The following is a 22,407-nucleotide window of genomic DNA, read 5'->3' on the forward strand; positions in this document are numbered from 1 at the left end:
TGGATAAAGATGATTTTCTTCTCTAGATTATCTGTCAGTCCCAGTACCCGAATTCATCTGTGCTTTTAATGGGTTTTGTGTATTCACCGGCCAGGTCAAAGGAATATATGGTACAGTCTTGAGGAGAGGAAGAAAAGGATTCTCTATGACAAGGTAGAGCACAATACACCCATGAGGCTAAATCTATGAAAGAAGGATCATCATATGGGGGAGAGAAATTAGGGGAAAAGGGGACAACTGTAATTGAAAAACCAAAATTTAAAAAAAAAAAAAAAGAAGGATCATCATAAAGACCACACCTGGAGAATGAAAGGCTATTAGGAAGGAAGGAAGGAAGGAAGGAAGGAAGGAAGGAAGGAAGGAAGGAAGGAAGAAAAAGAAAGAAAAGGAAGAGAGCACAGAAGCAAGGCTGATCCAAGAGGAATTTCCCAGGATAATGTGAAACACATAGGAGAAGACAGACTATTAGACTCACTCAACTCTGATGCATAGTATTTCTTTAGCTCTTGTATCCCTACACAGTTGGCTATTCTTGACCCCTCTCTTCTTAAAAACCCTATTTTTCCAGACCTCTCTCTGGTAAACTTACTCTTTATTTCCTATGAAACCATTCCTGGAACTCATCACAAAGCTCAGAGTGTTGTTTCAAGGATGTTAGGACTGGTATTTTGGGGAAGTACTCCTGTATCTCCAGAATCCTACAGATAGGAAATAAATGAATTCAAGAACTCTAGGGACATGATACGAATGCAGGAAGAGTTAGGTTATGGGGAATTATGCCACTTAACAAGGAGGATGATACTAGGGACAAAAAGTCAACATTAGAAAGATCTTTCTATTCATCCATTTACTCAACTTAAAAGCTGAGATATAGACAGGTCTATAAATTTCCCTGTGAGTTTGGACCACTGAGAATTTGCATCTTAGCTCTTCCTTTGTGTTCGTTGTGGAAGCCCCGGGCAACTCACCTCTTTTTCACCAGTTCTCAGTGTTCCCAGATGTGCACTAACACTACCCACACTCTAGGGTCATTTAGAAGTTTAACTAATATATAACAGCAAAACACTCTTCAACTATTATATTAGGAGGTAGAGAGAGGCTGACTAAATATTAGCCAACTGGTAAATTGTTACAATGATTATTCAGCTCAAAACAATATTCTGGACCTTTGTGAAAAGGAAACATAGTAAGAACTTCTTTCTTTAAGTATTTCCATAGCTAAAACAAAGCAGAGGTCCAGAAGAATTTTTAGAGTAGATTTTCTTGAATAAAGCTAATTTTCCTTTTAGAGGAATGTTTTGTTTTGTTTTTTTTTTCTGAGAAGAGACACCACATCTTTCTCCTGCCTTTTCCCCAAAAGAACACTGACTAGATGAGGAATAGGGGTAATCCTCTCATTTGTCCCATCTAATATTTTGGTGGCAAGTCAGAATATAAGTCATCTGAGCATAAAGGTGTTTTAGCTGAATATTTGAAAAGCAACTTAGATTAAACAAAACACCACAATTTAGTGGTCTCTGAGTTTGGCGATAACTAGCTATATGCTCTCAAGTAAATCATGTAACTTTTATATGTCCCTTCTCTAAAAAGCAATGCTCCTTTAGCCTTTATCATCTTCTAGCACCAGGTCATTATATAACCTTATTTTGTTATGAAACAGGAAAAATATCATACGGTAGTCTGAGATGGACTTTTAAAAATTAATAAAATACAACCTGGAATATCGCTCAGTGGCAAGTTGATTCTCATCTCCTCTGATGAACTACTAGGGGTGATAAAATATTTATTTTATTTTGTCTTTATCATTTTTATTTATTTCCCTTTTCACTGACCTGAACTGCAGGCAATCATTGGCATGAATCAACCTTAGTTGGCCTCAGGTTCTGCTCATGTCTTGGTCATGTTCTAACATCTTCAAAGTCTAATACCAAATATCTTTATAGTGAGAACCACCCACCTAAGCAAAGCACACAAGACTGAAAATCTAACTTCTTTGTTGTTTCTGTAAAGCTTTGAAGTCTGTTGCATCAGTGTTTTATTGAAAGTTAGAATGGCATGGTTGAATGAATATCCATTGGTTCCCTTGCTGGTTGGTCCTGGCTAACAGATAAAGGAAGGAGTGAGTCTTGAAATATGCCTCCACTTTCTAAAAGTCATTTCTCCAGTCATGACTGAAGGGCAATAAAGAACATGTTGATAAGAGGAAAGCATGAGAGGAACTGGTTACTATCCATTCTGTGCTTCTCAAATGAGCTTCTAACACCAGATACGTCAATCTATATTTACACTTATCCTCATGACACTAAATTCAAAAAGAAAGAAAAATATCCTTGGGGAAGAGAATTTTATATTCTAAATGTACAGGGTGTAAATTAGGACTTAATCATTAACAGTTTAGAGCATCAGTGAAATTAAGAGAGATAAGTAAGGCTATTTTTTTCCAGAAGAGAATAATGATTTATGCTTCTGCCCTATCTTAGAGAGGTTTTGGGAGGATTAAGAAGCTAATGTTTATAAAGCTTTTTAAGCTCCTCATATGAAGGTGCAACATAAACACAAGGAGAAAAATGATAGCAAATTCTATACTAACTTGAACTCCTGAGAGTAAAGACCCTGGGAATGAGAAGTTGTTGCAGAAAAGATGGCAAGTCTCTGAGTTCCAATGCCAGAGAAGCCTTGGTTTGTTATATGTACTTATAATACTGTTTAACATAGTACTTCATAGTATTAACAAGCATTTCTACATTTCCTATTAATCACAATGTCCCTTATGATAATCATTTTTATTTCTATTCATCAAATGAACTAGGCTTATTATCTCCTTTTTTAGAGGAAAAATTGAGATGTACAAATTGCAAAGACATCACTGATGACTCACATGAAATCACTGGTTCAATATTATTGGACTATAACCTGGATTAGGATTCAGTGGATCTGGGCTGCCATCTGACTTTGGCTCTGGCTCTGGTTCTGTCCTGGGTGAGCCATCCAATTTGTCAGAGACTTGGTTGTCTCTTCTTTGGAATATGAGGCTGAGATAGCTAAATGATCTAAGGTCTCATCTCATGATTAAGTTTTGCAACCTGCTAAATACTTCATGAGTATCTAGTGACTCTAAGGCATTGTCTATGATAGTATGAAGGGCATGCAAAACAAATACAACTTCAGGCTCCTACTTTAAAATTTTTTATACTGTTAAAACAACAATGAAATACCATCACATACCTATTAGAATGGCCAAAATTAGGAACAGTGAACCTATCAAATGCTAGCAAGGAAAAACAGAACCTCTCATTCATTGGTAATGGGAATGCAAAATGGTACCGGCACTTTAGAAGACGGTTTGGCAGTTTCTTATAAAAGAAACATACTCCTACCATAAGATCCTTGGTATTTACATAAAGAAGTTGAAAACGTATGTTCATACAAGAATCTGCGCATGAGTCTTTACAGCAGCTTTATTCCTAATTCCCAAAACTTGGAAGCAACTGAAATGTCCTTCAGGAGGTGAATGGTTTAATGAACTATGCTCTATCCAGACAACAGAATATTATTTAGTGCTAAAAGGAAATGGGCTATCAAGCCATGAAAAGACATGGAGGAATTCTAAATGTATATTACTAAATAAAGGAAGCCAGTCTGAAAGGCTAAATACTGTATGATTTCAACCATACAACATTCTAGAAAAGGCAAAACTACAGAAAGTAAAAAAGGTCAATGGTGGTTGTCAGGAGTTGGGGTGGGGGAGGGGAAAGAGGAATGAATACATGATGCCATTATGATGGATACATGTCATACATTTGTCTGAACCCATAGACTGTACAACACCAAGAGTGAACCATAATATAAACTGTGGACTTTGTGTGATTATGATGTGTCAATGTGGGTTCATCAATTGTAACAAATGTACCACTCTGGAGAGGGGATATTGATAATGGGGGAGACTATGTATGTGTGGGAGCAGGAAGTATGTGAGAAATCACCATCCATTCCCTTCAACTGTGCTCTGAACCTAAAACTGCTTTTAAAAAATAAGATCTTAAAAAGTTTACACTCTATTAACAAGAGACAGAGATTCATAACTATATGCACTTGAATAAAATTCTATAAAGCACATAAAACCATAAAACAACACAGGAATTTCTTCAATCACTCATTTCCATACATGCACGTATTATTCTGTCTATCCTCCCCCTCTTTCACTTCAGATGTCAATTTAGAATCACGCACTCTAGGAATTTTCTTGCCTCTCCCCACAAGAACCTGCCCTCCCCAGGAAGGATCCAGGGACTTCCATAGCATGCTGTCACTTGCCTGTTGATTTGCCTATATCTCCCTTTAGACTGCATATTCCTTGGAAGAGGACAGTGCATGATGCACCACAGTATACACAGTGCCTAGCACAGCACCTGACATAGGTGTTTGCTTAAGTGAATGGTGTTGAATGAATTAAAAATATCTCTACCCACACTCCCCAAATAATTTTGAACTGGCTCCTCTTTTTAGGTACCAGAACCTCTCCATCCTTACACAAGTTCTATTACCGTCAATGCCTTTTGTTGAAGATTTTCTTCATTTAAAGCTGGATTGTGAGCCAAAGCAGAGACACCAGTATTCCACGGAACAGGGCTCTTGGTGGGAGTGAGACCTGAGAAAGCCTCAGGCTCCTGCCTCTCCCTCACCCCTACCAGCAAAGCAGTTCCCAAATGCTGTCACCTGTAACCCTGTGGTCTCTCTTAAATCCAGCTTCCTCTCTTCCACTGTAATCACACCATTTCAAGCCCCTGGGATGTAGCTCCTAAATTACAGATAGCTGCCTCCGTCCCAGCTGATGGAGACACAGCTCTGCAGGACCACTTTCCTGCTTTGGAATACTGAGGATGCCCCTGATGGATGATAAACATGTAGGCTCCTTGGCTTATGTTCAACTTCACCCAACATTAGTTATGTAGGTACCTCTGTGGTTCTGTATCAACAATTTATTATCTCATGTATATGGTCTATACTTTCTCATCCCTGAACTTTAATAAAACTAAAGGTAATCTGAATTTTCCATTTACTTTTTGTCTGGACCTGAAATATTGTACAGGGAGCTACTTATAGAATCTTTCAGAGGACCTTTCTCAACACTCAGTCCTGGAAAACAAAAACTCCCTTTTAAATATAAACAGATATAGGAAACCAACACACAAACTAATAGAAATTGTAGCTCAAAAGTGGGCCCAATTTGAGGACTCAAAGCAAAATAAACTAATAGACTACATTTGAAATAGCAATAATAAAAGAAAACCTTAAAAAATATCAATCAATTTTTTGAAAATATGCACACGGATATTGCATTCATGGCTCTGGGATAGGTTTTTTTGAAGATGGAACAAATTAAGATCAGTAAAGATTGTACAAAAATGAAAAGAACTTTTTTTGAATTAAAACTGGCAATGAAGACAATAAGCTGCAAAACTAGGTAGTCCAGAAACACAAAACAGCCATGAGAATTGTACCAGAGGCTCAGATAAAGACTCGGTGAAAATAAGAATTGATTTCTTTAAGTGGAGGAAAGATCTAGGAGACTCTGCATGCACAAAATAGGACTTCCAAAAGGAGGGAACTAAAGATATGGAGAACTTGTGATAACCAAATAGTAGGTAAAACTTTCTCATGTAGAGCATAATCTAAGTTTTCAAAATCAATTAGGACTCAACAAATTACCAGCAAAAAAATGAAAAGAGACCAACACCCAGTCACATACAAATGAGAAACAAACTTACTATGTGGAAATAAAAATCAGACTTCTCCTTTATGATCATAAATGCCAAAAGCAGTTTTTATGGAAGAATATAACAAAATTGTATATTCAGCCTAGCCATTCTTTATATGTAAAGTCAAGTAAAACACATTTCAGACATGTGAGAGTTTGTGAAATATACTAGGAATGCACCTCTCCTACAAAAATTATTAGAAGACAATCCAGTAGTCAATATAAGAATAATTATTTTTTAAAGAGATAAAAATATGGTACATTAAAAAACTTATGTTGAGCAAGGAAATGAGCATTATAAAAAATTAATTCTGACTTCCGGCCAAGATTGAGGCCTAGACAGACATGCTCCGTCTCCCTTCACAACTAAGAAGGAATACAACTACCGCAAAGCTAGAGACAACCAGAGGTTCCAGAAAATCAAGCTGCATGGAAGTCCAACAAACAAAGATATAAAGAAGAAATACTCATTCAGACAGGTAGGAGGGGTGGAGCTTTGGTGGAGAGGACGCAACGTGGTGGCGGCACCAACAGTGACAGTGGCAGTGGAAAGCACAGTCACACATTTTTAAAAGTAGGGAGGGACACCTGGGGAGCACTCCCACCACCAGGCTAGACTACACAGCTCACAGTCCCAGTACCAGGGAAAATAAGGCCTCATTGCTTCTGACTCTACAAACCACTGGGGGTTGGGGTGGAGGAAGAAACTGCTGGTCTCTCAGAAGAGACCACTTGTTTAAAGGGCCCCCATGGTCCTAGAATGTCTGCAACCCCACCCACTCTGGGAACAATGACCAGGGCAACAGCTAGAGAGGTGCGAGTCCAATACAGATGTGGGAGAAGTACCTGGAAAAGAGGCGAGTGCTGAGCAAGCAGCATTGTTCCCTCTCAGACCCCTCCCCAACATACAGCGCCACAAAGTAGTAAAACAGGTCGCCCTGTACTGATGAATACCTAAGGCTCCACCTCCTACAATGTAACAGGTGTGACAGCTCTACCTAAGACACAGAGGCAAACAAGTACAGGAGCCTGTCAAGATGAGGTGGCAGAGAAGTATGGCCCAAAAGGGGGAATGGATCAAGGTTCCAGGGGAAAAGCTAAGCGACGAGGAGATAGCCAACATAACAGATGAGGAGGTAGCCAACCTAACAGACGCAAAGTTCGAAACACTGGTGATGAAGATGCTCATAGGTTTGACAGATATGCTTGAATACGGCAAATGCATAAGGGAAAAAGTGAAGGCTATACTAAATGAAACAAAGGAAAATTCACACAAAACCAATGGTGAAGGGAAGAAAACCAGGATTCAAATCAATGATTTGGAATAAAAGAAAGAAAAAAAAAAAACAGTCAACCAATACAGAATGAGGAAACAAGAATTGAAAAAAATGAGTAGAGGCTTAGGAACCTCTGGGACAACTTTAAATATGCCAATATCCGAATCATTGGGGTACCAGAAGAAGAAGAGGAAGAGCAAGAAATTGAAAGCTTATGTGAAAAAATGATGAAGGAAAACTTCCAAAATTTGGTGAAGGAAACAGATATACAAGTCCAGGAAGCACAAAGAGTCCCAAACAGGCTAGACCCAAAGAGGACAACTCCAAGACATATCATAATTAAAATGCCAAAAGTTCAAGATAAAGAGAGAATCTTAAAAGCAGCAAGAGAAAAGCAGAGACTTACCTACAGAGGGGTGCCTATAAGACTATCAACTGATTTGTCAGAAGAAACTTTGCAGGCAAGAATAGACTGGCAAGAAGTATTCAAAGTGATGAAAAGCAAGGACCTACAACCAACATTACTCTATCCAGCAAAGCTATTATTTAGACTGAAATAACAGATAAAGTGTTTCCCAGACAAGGTAAAGCTAAAGAAGTTCATCATCACCAAGCCATTATTATATGAAATGTCAAAGGGACTTATTTAAGAAAAAGATCAAAACGATGAACATTTAAAATGAAAACAAACTCACAACTATCAAGAACTGAATCTAGAAAATAAAAACAAAATCCAACTAAGCATACCAGAATAGGAACAGAATCATAGGTATGGGGATCACTTGGAGGGTTATCAGCTGGGGAGGGGAGTGGGGAGGGGAAGAAATGGAGAAATGATGCAGGAGTTAAGAAAAATAATTGGTTGGTACAAAATAGACAGGGGGAAGTTAAGAATAATATAGGAAAGGTGAAGCCAAGGAACTCATATGCACAACCCATGGACATGAACTAAGGAGGGTGGTATTGCTGGAGGGAAGGGGGGTACTGGGCGGAGGGGAGCAAAGAGAAAAAAATATTAGGACTACTGTAACAACATAATCAGTGAAATATACTTAAAAAATAATTAATTCTGGATTTTTAAAAATTTATTTTAAAATATAATGCAAATATCAAAAGAAATTATTGAAAGTATGAGAAGGAATGTGATTTTTTAGTGAAATGATAATATTAGCTAATAATTAAATTCAAAGTTATGTAAACAAAAAAAGGAGAAATAGAGTGCAGAATGCAGAAAAAAATCAAGTCATTTCTCATTTTAAAAGTGGCATGGTGAGAGGCTGATTTATTCTTGATATTGGAAGTGAAGAAAATATTTTTAAACAAACCTTCCAATTTAATAGAGTAAAAATAAACAACAACATACCTTATCACAAAATATTTAAACAAGACCATAGTGTAAGCTTTATGCATTGCTAACACACAGGCCAGTACCTGCCACATGGCAGGTGTCCAATAAATATTTATTGAATGACTGAAGGGGTGGAAGTGATGAAATTAAAGTTCAGCAACCTTAATCAAGAAAATAAATGTGTGGACCCTCATTCACTGCTGGTGGGAATGTAAACTGGTACAGCCACTATGGAAAACAGTATAAAGGCTTCTCAAAAAATTAAGAATAGATTTACCATATGACCCAGCAACCCCTCTTCTAGGTATCTACACACAAAAAATTGGAAACATTTATTCACAAAGATATATCCACCCCTATGTTCATTGAACATTATTCACAGTGGCCAAAACAAAGAAACAACTAAAGTGTCCTTCAATAGAAGATTGGATAAAGAAGATGTGATACACACACACACTCACACACAATGTAATACTTCTCAGCCATAAGAAAAGGTAAAATATTGCCATTTACGACAACATGGATGGATCTTGAGAATATCATGCTAAGTGATATGTCAGACAGAAAATGTTAAGAACCACATGATTTCACCCATATGTGGATTATAAAACTGAAAGCAACAAATGAACAAACAAGACAAACAAACAAATATTCAAAGACACATACAACAGCATGGTGGCCACCAGAGGAAAGGGGGGCAGCAATTAAGATACAAAAGCTAAACAGTTTTGAAAGAATGGCAGGTTTCTGCCTCAGAGCCTGTTCCCTCTAGAACACCTAAAGAACAAACCCGCTACCCTCTGCCAGGCCAGCCCCATCCTAGGCCTTGCCCGGAGTTCCTTCCCATACAAAATACCATCTGTTGGAAAATGCAGGCAGCGGCAGCACCATCATCCAGGCATCCTCAAGGAAGAAGAGCCTGAGAGTGAACTTGAGAGCCAGCCTGAGAGTCTGAACCAGAGCCAGAGCCAGAACCTGAGAGCGAGCCAGCTCAAGGAGCCAGAAAAGCTCATGAGCCAAAGAGCCAGCCCTCTTTTTATTTCCATTGGCTCCGGGGGGACTCAGCTTCTCAGCCTAGACTGCTTTCCATTGCCTCAGCAAGCTACTCCTATGGCCCCTCCTACTTCTCCCCAGGGATCTTACTCAGATCTATGTATCATTAATGCTCTTATTAAAAGATATAGATTTTCTGACTTTATTACAATGCAATTTATAAGAAATTCACTTAAAATGATATGCTAAAAATTTATAACAAAAGGACAGGCAAAAGTATAGTAAGCCTTCAGATACAGTGTGAAGGACTTAAGACATAAAAAAGGACAAAGTCTAGGCCCCTGTTTGCCAGGTCTGTGGTTAGTTTTGTTGGGTTCACATCAACCTGGTTGTTAATTTTTACCAAGAGTTTTCTGTCTTCCATTTCTTACAGACCTGTACATTTACCTGTCATTAATGTACCAGCAATTTATTGATATATTACTTTCTACTTTTAAATCAACCAAGTCTTGATGATTTATAAAATCAAAAACATATATATTCATGTTATCTTTGCCATCATTCTCAATGAAATTCTTTACTAGGAAGACCTTTCTTTCCCATTTTAGATCAGCATTTCTATTAAAATTATGAAGGTATTAGTATTATAATGTTAAAAAGGGAATGGGTACAAAGAGATGGCTACCAGGATGCCGAAAGCAATGATATCGCAAATTTGGCTCACAAGATTCCTTTGTCCTTCTGAAGCATCATTCTCAATGAAGTAAACATAAATCCTGGTATACAGAACTGGCTATATAAACAGAATTTGTGCCAAACTAAAAATGTTGTTTAGAGGAATTAAATGGCATCTATAATTGAATAAATTTACCAATGGAAAACAGGTGGCTATTACAGAATCACAGAATGCTAAAGTTGAAGGGAATCCTTTCAACCCCAAAACCTAAATTTACAAATAAAAAACTATCGGGCAAAGAAATTATTTACCAATGTTACAGAACTGAAAATCCTTGATCATAACATTGCCAACTAACAGAACCTAGCAAGAGTACTCAATTAATACTATCAATTAGTAAATTATAAAAGAATGATGTAGTCGTAAAGCTACAAAAATGATTGACAATTTATTATGAACACAACTCAATGTGAAGATCATGTGTGTGTGTGTGCACATGAGTACTAATCTGGCATAAATGTGAGGAAGGTATATAAGAAGTGTTTACAAAAGAAGGTGAGGGAAGCAGAAAGTGAGGAAGAAAATGCACTCTGAGTAACTATTTCCCACCTTGCTCAAAAGCTGCAAAGTAGCCTGATGTGGAGACTGCCCCTTTGATAATCTGACCTGGTTTTCTGCAACTCCTTTTCTACACGTAAAAAGGCAAACTTGGGAAGTGTATGGCCAACTTCTTTTACTCTTGAAAGAAAAACAATTCTCTTCTTGTTTTACCTAGATGATAATAGGTCATTATCAAAACTAATAGATAATCCAGTTCCTGTAAGTCATACAATTCACCTAAAAAGACTGAAACCCCTATGCATGGATGTATCTGTTTACCACTTGTCTATTTACTTTATCTTCTCCCATTTAACACTCATAACCACTCTATGAAGTAAATGCTATTATTATCTCCATTTTTAAGACGAGAAACCTGAAACGTTAAGGAAATCTGGCTTATAAATAGGTGGAGCCAGGATATACCCAAGCATCTTGAGTCCACGTGTTTATACCTCTGCACAACTCTGCTGTCCCTGTGTCTTCCTAGCTTGAGCTTATCAACAGTGAACACAACATTTAAGAAATGTTAACAAGATAGTTAAACACAGAAACCTCATCACAGCGGTTTCAGAGCCTAAATGCAGTTCTGTCTGGTTTTCCAGTCAGGACAGCCAAGAGCTCCGCATCATCCTTCCAGACCATGAACTCCCATGAATCTGGTTTGCCTGATGACAGTAATACAAACAACACGTATGAGGTGAGCACATGCCTTTATCTTTGCAACCCCTCACTTGACAGGAATCATTCAGCATCATATTCTCAAAAAAGGTGTACTCAGAAAGAATTAGGCCTTTGTTGTGCAATTGTCTTTTACTTTAGAAGGCTACACTTGGACTGCCTATAAAAACTTCCCATCCCCGCCCCCTACCTCCTCACCCTACCCCTGCAGGTGGTAGTGTGAATAACATTTATTTAAATCTATCTTTGAATTTCAACCTTAACCCAGCCAATTATTTTTATAAGGCAGTTCTGGATTGTATCCAATTACTTAAATTACACACAAAGAAGTGTTAGTTGATGGGTTTTTTTATATGTGGTATGGAAAAATATCTGATAAAAGCTAAATTCAGTATTTCCTTTTGATAAACATACATGGTTCATGTAATAGTGTTTTTTTTGAAAACTACCTAAGACACATAGAAAGGATTAAATCCTATCTGACATCTGTTGATTCTGAAAGCATTTTGCATGCTTTTGTTACAGCCATATTGAATTACTATAGTGCTTTGTTGCAGCTTTGCCAACAGCATCATTACAAAGTCTGTAATGGCTCCAGGACACAGCAGCAGGGATGATCCAGACCTGTAGGAACCACAGCCCCCTTTCTCATATCTCAAGACTTCCAAAATAGTTTCTTCTGTCTTTCAGTATAACCTCCTTAAAAATGTCGTCTGGGGGATACAGGAAGCATAATTATTTTTAGTGCTATTTGGGATTGCTTATAGAGGACATGGGAAATTCCCTCAAAATGTCTTGACTAGATTGGTCCTATTTTTGTTGCTGGAAATTACACATTTGAAAAATATTTTTTAAAGCACATAAATTGAGCCCTGGCTGCTGTGTCTCAGTGGATTGAGCATTGGCCTGTGAGCCAAGTGTCGCGGGTTTGATTCCCAGTCAGGGCACATGACTAGGTTGCACGTCAGGTCCACAGTTGGGGGCATGAGTGAAAGGCAACCACACAGTAATGTTTCTCTCTCTCTCTTTCTCCTTTTCCCCTCTCTAAAAATAAATAAATAAACCAATAAGTAAATAAATTAGTTTTAAAAAGCACATGAATTGTGTTTAGCTCTTTTATTTATCTCTTCATTTTGTAAAAGTACATTAGTGATGTTCCTTTTCAGAGTGATTAGTAATGTCCCATGTTTCATAATTAATTTGAAATGATTTTAAAGACCCTACTCTAAAATTTTTTAATTTCCAAGTTTGAAAACATAGACTTGCTGACATTCTCCAGCTGTAGAGCATTCAGAAATGAGATGAGGAACAGGAGAGTAAACTACCGGTTAGTCTCAAAGCCTATGTATACTATGTGTTTTCCTGTACATACCTTTGATAAAGTATAATTTATACATTAGGCACAGAAAAAGATTGATAACAATAATAAAATAGAACAATTATAACAATATATTGTAATAAAAGTTCTATGAATGTGACCTCTCAAAATATCTTATTGTACTGCACTCACCTTTTTACCTAAAGGGCTTCTCTTTGGCATATCTGAATTGCCAGCATCACTAGTCTTGCACTTTGAGAATTTTATCAAGGAAAATAAGGATGACAAGCAGTGAGATACTACGACAATCTATCTGATAACCCAGACAGCTACTAAGTGACTATGGGCTGGTAGCTTATAGAGTGTGGATTCCCTAGACAGAAGGATGATTCCCTTCCTAGGCAGGACAGAGAGGGATGGCATGAGATTTCCTCAGGACCCTCAAAACTGTGTAATTTAAAATTTATGAATTGGCCCTGGCTGGTGTGGCTCAGTGGATTGAGTGCTGGCCTGTCGATCAAAGGGTCACCAATTCAATTCCCAGTCAAGGCATATGCCTGGGTTGCGGGCTAAGTCCCCAGTTGGGGGTGTGCAAGAGGCAACCACACATTTACATTCCTCTCCCTCTCTTTTCCCCTCCCATCCCCTCTCTCTAAAAATAAATGAAGTCCTTTTTAAAAAACGAATTAATTGTTTAAAACTTACAAATGTTCCATTAGATTGTTTTGGTGGGTAACTGAAACTGCAGAAAGCAAAACCGTGGACAAGAGAAGACTACTGTAATGTGTTTCTCTCTTTTCAGAAATAGCTCTTTGACCTACAGACTACTGAGTCTACAGAGCAGTGGCAGGTTCTGGAACAGACCTCCTAAGTCTATCGACTCAGTCACTAACTACATGACCCTCAGTAACTTACTTCAATTTTCCCTGCCTGTTTTCTCATCGTTAGGTCTGCCTTGGGATGGTGAGGAGGATTAAATAAGCAAATGCAGGTAAAACATTTAGAAACTGTGACTTACATCTTGTGAGCATTCTGTAAGTACTAGTTTTCATTGTTAAATGTACTAAAAAAACATTTTGTTCCTCCTAATGCAATTCTAGTATAACCTCCTTTCCTTAAAGACAATGCAGACAGTAACCATCCAATGTTTATGATAATTTTTGTAACTTAGAGCAGGGTTAGCAAACTAAGGCATATGGACCAAGCGCCTGCTTTTGTAAGTAGTTTAGTAAACTAGTTTTATTAAACACACTATATTTATTCATTTACATATTGTCTGTAGCCACTTTTACACTACAATAGCAGAGCTGAGTAATTGCAACAGAGATTGTATTATCTGGCCTTTTACAGAATACGTTTTCCAATGCTTGATTTAAAGTAAAATGAGGCTTTTCAATGTTAATTTTTGAAGGGCCAGTGAATGACAGGGTGGGAGAATATTGGAATTTGAAACCAAAGACCATTGCTTTTGCTCTGTCTCTGCTGCTGGTTTCTATGTGGATTCAAACAAGTCACGTTAACTTTCCACATCTCGAGTTCTTCATTCATAAAAATAAATGAAAATACACGGAAGAAGGGGCCCACAATTTTCAACTTACATAATTAGTGTAAAGTTTAAGTTCTTGGCCAAATTTAAATTGCTAAGCAAATCTGACCACTAATTGACGAGGTTACCGAATCGTTTCCATTCATTCACCTTCCTGATGGCAAAGCTGCTCGGTAGGTCTAACCTCGTCCTTCCCAGGCTGGTCTGGGTCCAGTCCAGTGCTTCTGCCTCCTCTAGTTGGTGATGGATAAGTTCTCCCGATCTGAGTCTTTCAAGTAATTAATTTGGTTATGGGACAGAAGGAACATATGATTAAGTAATTTTTTATTCTCTCTCTGAATGGTCATCGTTAAGAAGTAGTACTTTCCAGCCCCTGGCATTGAAGCCACACACACAGCTCCATGGTGCCCTTTGCTGCCCTTTGCCAGCAGCCTTGTAAGTCCCCCACATGCTCCCCCCGTTTTGTTGTCATGGTGTGTTCTCTCCTGGACGATTTTGCATTTTTGTCCCAAGGCTCTTAGGTCCGCACCTTCATGTCTCTCTCTGTGCCCAGGCTTGACTTTCTTTTTTAGGTAGGCTTTTCCCTTGTGTCTAATTGTCTAATTCCAGATGTATCACACTTATTGCCTTAAAGGAAAAGAATACATTCCACAGTTGCTTTTCCTGTCTTTTTGAAAACTTAAGTTCCAGATCCTTTCTCTCATCCCAAAGTGAGCTCTGAGAAGGAAACAGTTGTGTCTACCAAACAATGGACTTCCCTTTTTATATTCAGTACCCTCCCTTCCTGCTCTCCTGTGTAGTGCCCTGTGGCTCATCTATCATAAAAGCCCAAGATCTTAGAGAATGGAGAGTCATAAAGCTGAATAAACCCTGTAGATAAAGCCTGTCTTCTGTGTGACCAATGGCAGAAGGAGACATTTGGGAACCTTCAAAGAAGAGGTGGAACATGGCAAGATTTTTCCACCATAAAGGTTCTTTAATAACTCTCCTACCTGAGGGGCTTTACCACTTAGAAAGGCAGAAGGTATCTGTTCTTTGAATTTGTAGTAAGTAAAAAGGTTTTACTCTGTATATGCTTACCAGTTATGATTTTGACAGGTTATAAACATTACATTATTATTGTATCACAAACATTTGATTTCATTCCTCCAATGAATGTGGTAATATACAGAACACTTGGTTAATCATTCACTAAGTGCTAAAGAGTAAACGGCTCAGAATATTTAAAATTCTGGCTAGAAAAGACATTTAGTCCAACAGGCATGCATAAAGCTTCCTTTAAAAAGAAATGTTATCATGTTAGATACATTTACATTATCTGATCAAACTCCTCAAGGTAAAATTTTAGAACAGACTAGAGTTTCTGATCATAAAGAAAAATCATCGGAGTTCCATAATCTCAAAGAAAGTTTGAAAAAGTTTCAATTTTAAAGTGACACATGGCAAAGAAATTTACACTGGCATAGTACAAAAATGGAAAGCAAAACACAAATACTTTCAACTCCCAAGATCTTCAATAACTAAAGCTATTTACAATGCTGGCTAAATTGCTGACCATTGTGACTGATAAAACAATCAGAAAGAAACAATGTCACTTAGTTTTGTCCCGTTATTTCCTTTTAGTTACCCCGCATGGACGGACATTCGATAAATATCAATAAATATTAATTTTGCATAGTAGTTCAGGGAATGAGCTTTAGAGTCAGACAGCCCTGGACTTAAAACCTAACTCTTGCACTCCTTGTAAGTGACAATGGACATATAAAACTTAACTTTCATGTACGTCCAAAATTAGGATCCTAACACCAACATCAGAGGTTGCTATCTTTAAGTGAGATAGATGTATATGCTCACAGTGGAATATTATACAATTGTCAAAATAAGTGAATTATAGCCATACTCAGTAGCATAAATAAATATTGGCATTACAATATTAAATTAAAAAGGAAGTCCTGAAAATAACACAGCATGATATCTGTTAATAAAATCAAAACAACTACAATTAAAATATCATTTCCTATCAAAGGGAAGCAAGTTGAATAAAGAATACGGGGTCCAGGGACATGATTACTTTATATAGGAAGAGCAGAGAATGCAGCAGGGCTGGGGAAACCATGGGGAAGTGTATATTACTATCAAGACCCTACCTTTTGTTTGGGGTAGGAGAGTCTCTGAATTTATTATATTATTTTTTAAATAGCTAAGTAAATAAAATTAGGGTATAAGAGCAGTTAGTTCAATAAATAGTGACATTGAAAATATTAAAATTCTCTAAGGAAAAATATCTTTGAAAACAGAAGTAAAATAGCAAAAAGCATGTGATAAGTCTCGGGTACTTTTGAAATTAAAATTCTATGATTATTTTCAGGCACTAAGATGCATATGGTAAATAATGAATTAGGTGCAGTGAAGATTCCCCTACAGTTAGAGAGTGTTAGCAAATAACTAGGATTCCCAGGAGCTAACTAATGATCTAGAAGTCTAGAGAGATTCTGTCTCTCTGGCTCGCTCTCTGTCTCTTAAACTCTTAAATTTATTACTAGCACCTCACTGAAAATGATGTTGACAAACTATGCAAAGCTAAAGCATAAAGCTAATGTCCTTTGGAAGCATTAGAAAAATTGATGCAGAGCAGCTCACGTTTTCATTTATAACAATAGCAAGTGTGAAAAAAAGTTGTTTTAAAGTATCTATGTATGAGCTATGCGGGTAGGAAGGTAGGTATATAAATATCTATAATAACAAACTTCCTGTTATTGTTTCCAATTATTACGTAAACATCTCTGGGCTTGTGTTAAGACATTTCTATCTCTTATAAATACACCATTACAAAAAGTAGAAATAGTAATTTACATATGTAAGCTCATTATCGTGTGAGACAAATACTAGCAACATCCCATTTTATAGTTGAAGAAATTGAGGCACCAAGGGATTGTACAAGAAACATGACCAAGATTAGACAGCTGGCTGGGGCCACTAACCAGCTCACTAAAACTGTGATATAGATACTGAGAAAAAAATAGAGATATAGAGAAAAAAATGTAAGTATTCCCTCACTTATCACAGGTATTACGTTCTAGACCCCTCTGCGAAGTAGGAACCTTACATTTATTCTACACTCTTAAACCTATGTAACTTTAACAACATACATATACAGTACTGCAAAATCCCATGATACAGCAAAAATTCCGCGATAAATAATTAAATATAATATTTTTTAAAATCCCACGATATGGTGAGGCCATGATAAGTGAACCGTGATATAGAGAGGGACTACTGTATTTCACAACATCCTGCCTATGAATGACCAGGATGCTTCACAAGGTATATGCTATTAAGCTCAAATAACACTGAGGGAAATATCTGAAGACTCCATCATCTCCCTGCAACAGGATTAGGGTGGGACAAGAGGAGATGAAATAACAAATCATCTGGATATTAAATTTTAGACAGGAAAACCCATTTGCCTTGGCAGGAGGCTTTCATTTAACTTCCAGTTTGGTCTTGTCAATTCAATGGCAGAAGAGAACGTTTTCAATCAAAGTAATTTGTAAGTGTGTAATGCAGACAGTGAATTGGGAAGTATTGTGGTCGTGCCTTTGAGGCTGCTTTCTCTTGGACTAGCCGGTGAGCCAGGTGACCCTGCCTGCCTGGCAGAGGGAAGGTGAGCCACGTGGGGCTGTGACTAAATCCCTGACTGCTGGAAGATGGCAGGCAGGGGGTGTGAAATAAGTAAGACCTGGTCCTGGAAGGCCTTGAGAAGAAGCAGTTGCTTGGTCCCAAGAGATTCTTTCCTTCTTGGTTTTCCCCTTTCTTCTCATTAAGATCTTTCATGTCAGAAGGTTCCCTGCTACGGAATGCATGTTCTATCACTCCAAATGCTTGGGCTGACACCAGTCAGAGCCCAAACAATCACTGCCTTTATGAGAGGATGCAAGCAGTACAGGCTAGCATGGGAAGTGAGTGAAAACATTTGAATTTTAAGCTGCTTTTGAAGAGATACTGTGTAGGCCATGGAAACAAACAGGAGGAAACACTTGTTCAAGGACATCCAGTGAGCGCTCGCAGCTGTGTTGCTAAGGTTGGCAATTGTCTGCAGTGGAAGATGCCTACAATGTAGGAACCCATCTTACTTTATTTCTTCCCTCAATGAATAGCTGATTCTTTCATATGTAAAAATTATGTTTCCTTTTGTGAGCATTAATGATCTTCAGTTAAATCATGTGCTTTTATCATATCAATTTATGAAAGTATTTTTAGCCATATTATTTATAGAACATTTAGACCTGCCTTTCAAAGTCCTCATCTTTGGGTCTGCTTTTAATTTATCAAAGCCCTCCCTCCACAGTCATTGCACAAAACACACAAGCAGCAGAGAGTTCCCCTATATAATGTGTATTTGATATGTTTAATGTTCATCTTTATACAAACACATTGGCATATAAGAAATGTGGAGAGTGTCTATAAATTCAAGGAAACATTTAAGTGCACAGTGATACATAGATACATGGGTATAATACTTTATGTACTTGATAAATATTTCATCTCTACCATAAAGAAAGCTTTTTATCAACTTTGATTGTTTTTTTATTACCTTAAAGTATTGCAGTTGTTTCTCAGCATTCATTGTTCCTTCCTTTTCTTGTCTCAGACAGGAATTGAAGATGAAAAGCTCCGTATCTCTTAGCCACGCTTTCAATTCTTTGATCCTGGCCTCCAGCTGCCTTACCAGGCTTCCGCTTTCAGGAGAGAGCAGGTCACGTGGCCCCGACCCACTGTGCCCTGCCATTGTGTCCTGGATCTTCTCTCCTAGGGTTTTCTAATGCAGCAAATTAAAAACAAAAACACAAACAAAAAACAAAAACAAAAAATAAAAATGTGGATTAGCTTAGGTACCAAAAACATATCACAATTTGACTGAAAACAAGAACCAAATAGGTTTCCAGCCACACCTGCCACCTCAGGACTAACATTCAATCCAGATTAGTTTGCTGTTCCATCTAAGATTTGAATTCTTGAGTGATGTGTGTTGTTCTGACTACCACTCAAGCTTAAGAAGACCTCACTCTTATAATTTCCTTTAACAGAAAGGAGATTTGACCCAAAAGTTCATCATGGTGACTGATAAAAATTCATTTGAATTCTCATGATGGGAGTTTACAGTAAAAAATTCTCTTTATAAAATTTTCAGAAGATAAAAGTCTGAGTTTAATCGATATACTAAAGAACCAAGAGAAGACTGTGAATGAAAAATTAAATTCCTTTTTATTTTTATTACAACTCGCCAAACCAAATGACTGAGGGCTGTTAAGAAGGGATAACCTCCTTTGTGTTGTTGTGGATTTTGCCTGACTTGGAAATTGTTCAGCAACACAATTCCTCCCATTTTGCATTTGTGGATGCTAGACTCTCCAATGTAGGTGTTAAAGTAAGTCCCAGTCCGCTATATTAAAAGCCTTCTTAGATTAACTACTATGTAATGAAGATGTAGTCAGGGATGGCTTTTGTTGTTGTTGTGGAAAACACTGTCTTTGGAGAATCAGTAGGAGTTCATCTATAACGATGAACTAAATCTACAAAAACAAGCTTGAAAACACAAATAAAATTAAGTCAACAAGCATTCGTCTGCTGTGTAGTGTTCTATAAATAATATCTTTAGGAGATTGTAACAGAAAAATAGCCTTTCTTGCCAACACCCTTACACTTTCATAGTGCAAATATTGATAATTTGAAGACCCTCAGTGGAATCCAGATTCAGCTATTGTTTTTATGCTGTAACAAAAGTAGCAGCAGGAGGTGAAATCAATGCCCTTGGAGGGTAGGGTCACAAAAAAGAATTTATTGCCACTTTTTTGTTCTGGAACAGTTTGCAATCATAAATTCTTCATAAACAGAATACTTCAGAGAATGGTCCGTCTTCATAAATATACGACAGAGGACATCAATTTCATTTAATTCACAATTTGTGTCAGCACAGCAGATGCCAATGCCTGCCTTGATAGGGTTGTTTAATATGCAATTGAGACAGAGTAATATGCAGCACAGGGGACAAAATTTCACAGATTAAACTGTACGCACCACTGACATTTCATTCTAATGTATTTCCATTCCACACTGTTCACCTTAGATGAAAGTAATATCAAAAACCATATCCCTCTATTTTACTATTGTTACAAGTTAAAATCCTTGTCTTTAATTTTTTTTCATGCCAATTAAACTGTAATCATGCCAATTAAAGCAGTCTGCCTGGTGGTGTTAGTGTGGCACAGGTTTTGTTCAAATCTTTCCTTCATCCTTCTCTCTCCCTAAATCATTACAAAACTCTACGTACTGTATTCAAATGATATTTTTGTCAAAATGGCAGCCATTTGGGGGTGTCTGACTCATAAAGGATAACTAAATATTCTGTTTTTTACAATGTAATGCTGACTTAAATTTTTTGTTGAGAAAGCAATATACATGGCATACTTTAAACAATTTTCAAAAAGATTATTGTTAGTTACTTATCAACTTAAAAACAAACATAGTTCTATTTCTGTATAAACTGGCTATCACTTTACCTATCAAGCACATCAAGTTGCTGCCCTCATTTAGTAAACAACTTTTAAAGGGTCATACACTAACCACATTTCCCCTGTAAGAGATCAATGAATTCTATAGAATTTAATAGATTCTGACTTGAAATCACCATCTTATAATGTGAAAGCCATTAATTCCTTTAAAAAAGCAATGTAACACTAGGTCAGAGTAAAAACTTCTACCGTTTTAAGTTACTTTGCACAACTGCAGAGTGTAGTGAATTCAGATGAGAAAGCGAGGATTTAAACTTGCGGTTGTTTAATCACCTAGATTAACCATGGCAGAAACTGAACGCTGGCATTCCTCCAAGTCATCAAGGGACATGGAGAGCTTTGGACTCAAAATATTTTTGGAGTATTATTTCTTTAAAAATTAAGAAAAGGCAGGAAAGGGAAGGCATGCAAAATTAGGCTCCATGACTGACACCACCCATACTTAGCTATTATAATTAATCATTTAAGTAATTGACAAATTTAGCTTACCCTTGATTTGAAGTGATGGCAATTTAGGAGAGAAGTTGATGAAAAAATACAGTTTAACCTCTCCCTCTCAGCTGCCTTCCAACAAAAGGACAGTACTGTCTCCTGCACAATGCCATCCTGGTCTCTGGGTAACAGAATCTCTATATTGCCTTTTTGCCAGATTCTTGCAGCTCAGTCTTTGGCTGAGACCCAGCCCATCATTGCATGAAATGAATTACATGAAACTTTTTTTTTTGGCTTTTGTTAAAAGTGAGCTGGAAATTGAGGCACAAAACAGAGGCCAATTTAATTGTGCAATTCAGATTTAGGTCAAATTTGCATCTTTGTTTTGGTGGCTTTAGTGTGACTTGAAAGCTGTAGTGACAACTCCACTTTTCATCTGAAGGGTACAGTAAATAGTTAAACAGGGGATGTCTCTAACATGTACCTTCAGAATAAATTCTATTAACATTCACTCAAGCGTGACAGTCAGTGTATATCAGATATACTGTATTATAGTTGACTTGGTGCATACCCATAATACATGGCATATTTTACTTTTTTATGTATTAAAGAACCAAAATTACTAAAATCTGAGAGAAAACAAGCTGAGAATAAAAAAAAAAAATCAACAGAAAAGGAAAAGCAGTGTTTTTGCCTCATAACAGCATGAATAGCTTGTTTGAAATGTAGGTAGTGAATTGAAAGAGAGAGATATTTGTGCCTCAAATTAGAAATCAGACAGATAGAGCACTTCACTACACAAAAAAATGCACACATAACCCACAAACAGTAATAAAGATGCAAATACCCCAAGCAGTTCCCATTTTTCATTAATTGAATCCACTTTTTCAAGGAGATCATTTGGTAGTAAAATGCCACCTTTCTTCAAAGCTTCAACCTTGCTAAACAGCTCTGTCTTTTTCAGATCCCTGATGGACATTTCCACACTGTATCGCTAAAACAAGAAGAGAGAAAAATATATCATTAGGGAGAGAGATGTTCTTAGAAAATCTTTAAGCACAGCGTTAGTGATACTCATGGATGTTAAAAGTTTTTGTTTCTAATAATATTAATGAGGAGACTAAACCTAAGTAACTTGAGTAATGGAGGAATATTCCAAAAATACTTAAGAATATATACATTAATCCCACATACATAAACATCCAAGGT

General features: G+C 37.2%; 1 protein-coding gene across 2 annotated transcripts in view; it reads right to left on the reverse strand.

The window, feature by feature from the left end:
* Window positions 1-22,407, reverse strand: part of AKAP6 (A-kinase anchoring protein 6) — a 513,452-nt gene that overhangs the window by 63,255 nt on the left and 427,790 nt on the right. For both annotated transcript variants that reach the window (XM_090270150.1, XM_090270149.1), the window contains exons 10-11: window positions 22,046-22,192; window positions 18,789-19,013 (exon numbers count right to left, since the gene is read on the reverse strand). In XM_090270150.1, the coding sequence (XP_090126276.1) occupies window positions 18,789-19,013; window positions 22,046-22,192 (372 nt within the window). The remainder of the gene's footprint in view (window positions 1-18,788; window positions 19,014-22,045; window positions 22,193-22,407) is intronic.

The sequence above is a fragment of the Furipterus horrens genome, unplaced genomic scaffold, assembly GCF_987537825.1.
Source record: "Furipterus horrens unplaced genomic scaffold, mFurHor1.1.pri manual_scaffold_3, whole genome shotgun sequence".
NCBI classification, from domain to species: Eukaryota; Metazoa; Chordata; class Mammalia; order Chiroptera; family Furipteridae; genus Furipterus; species Furipterus horrens.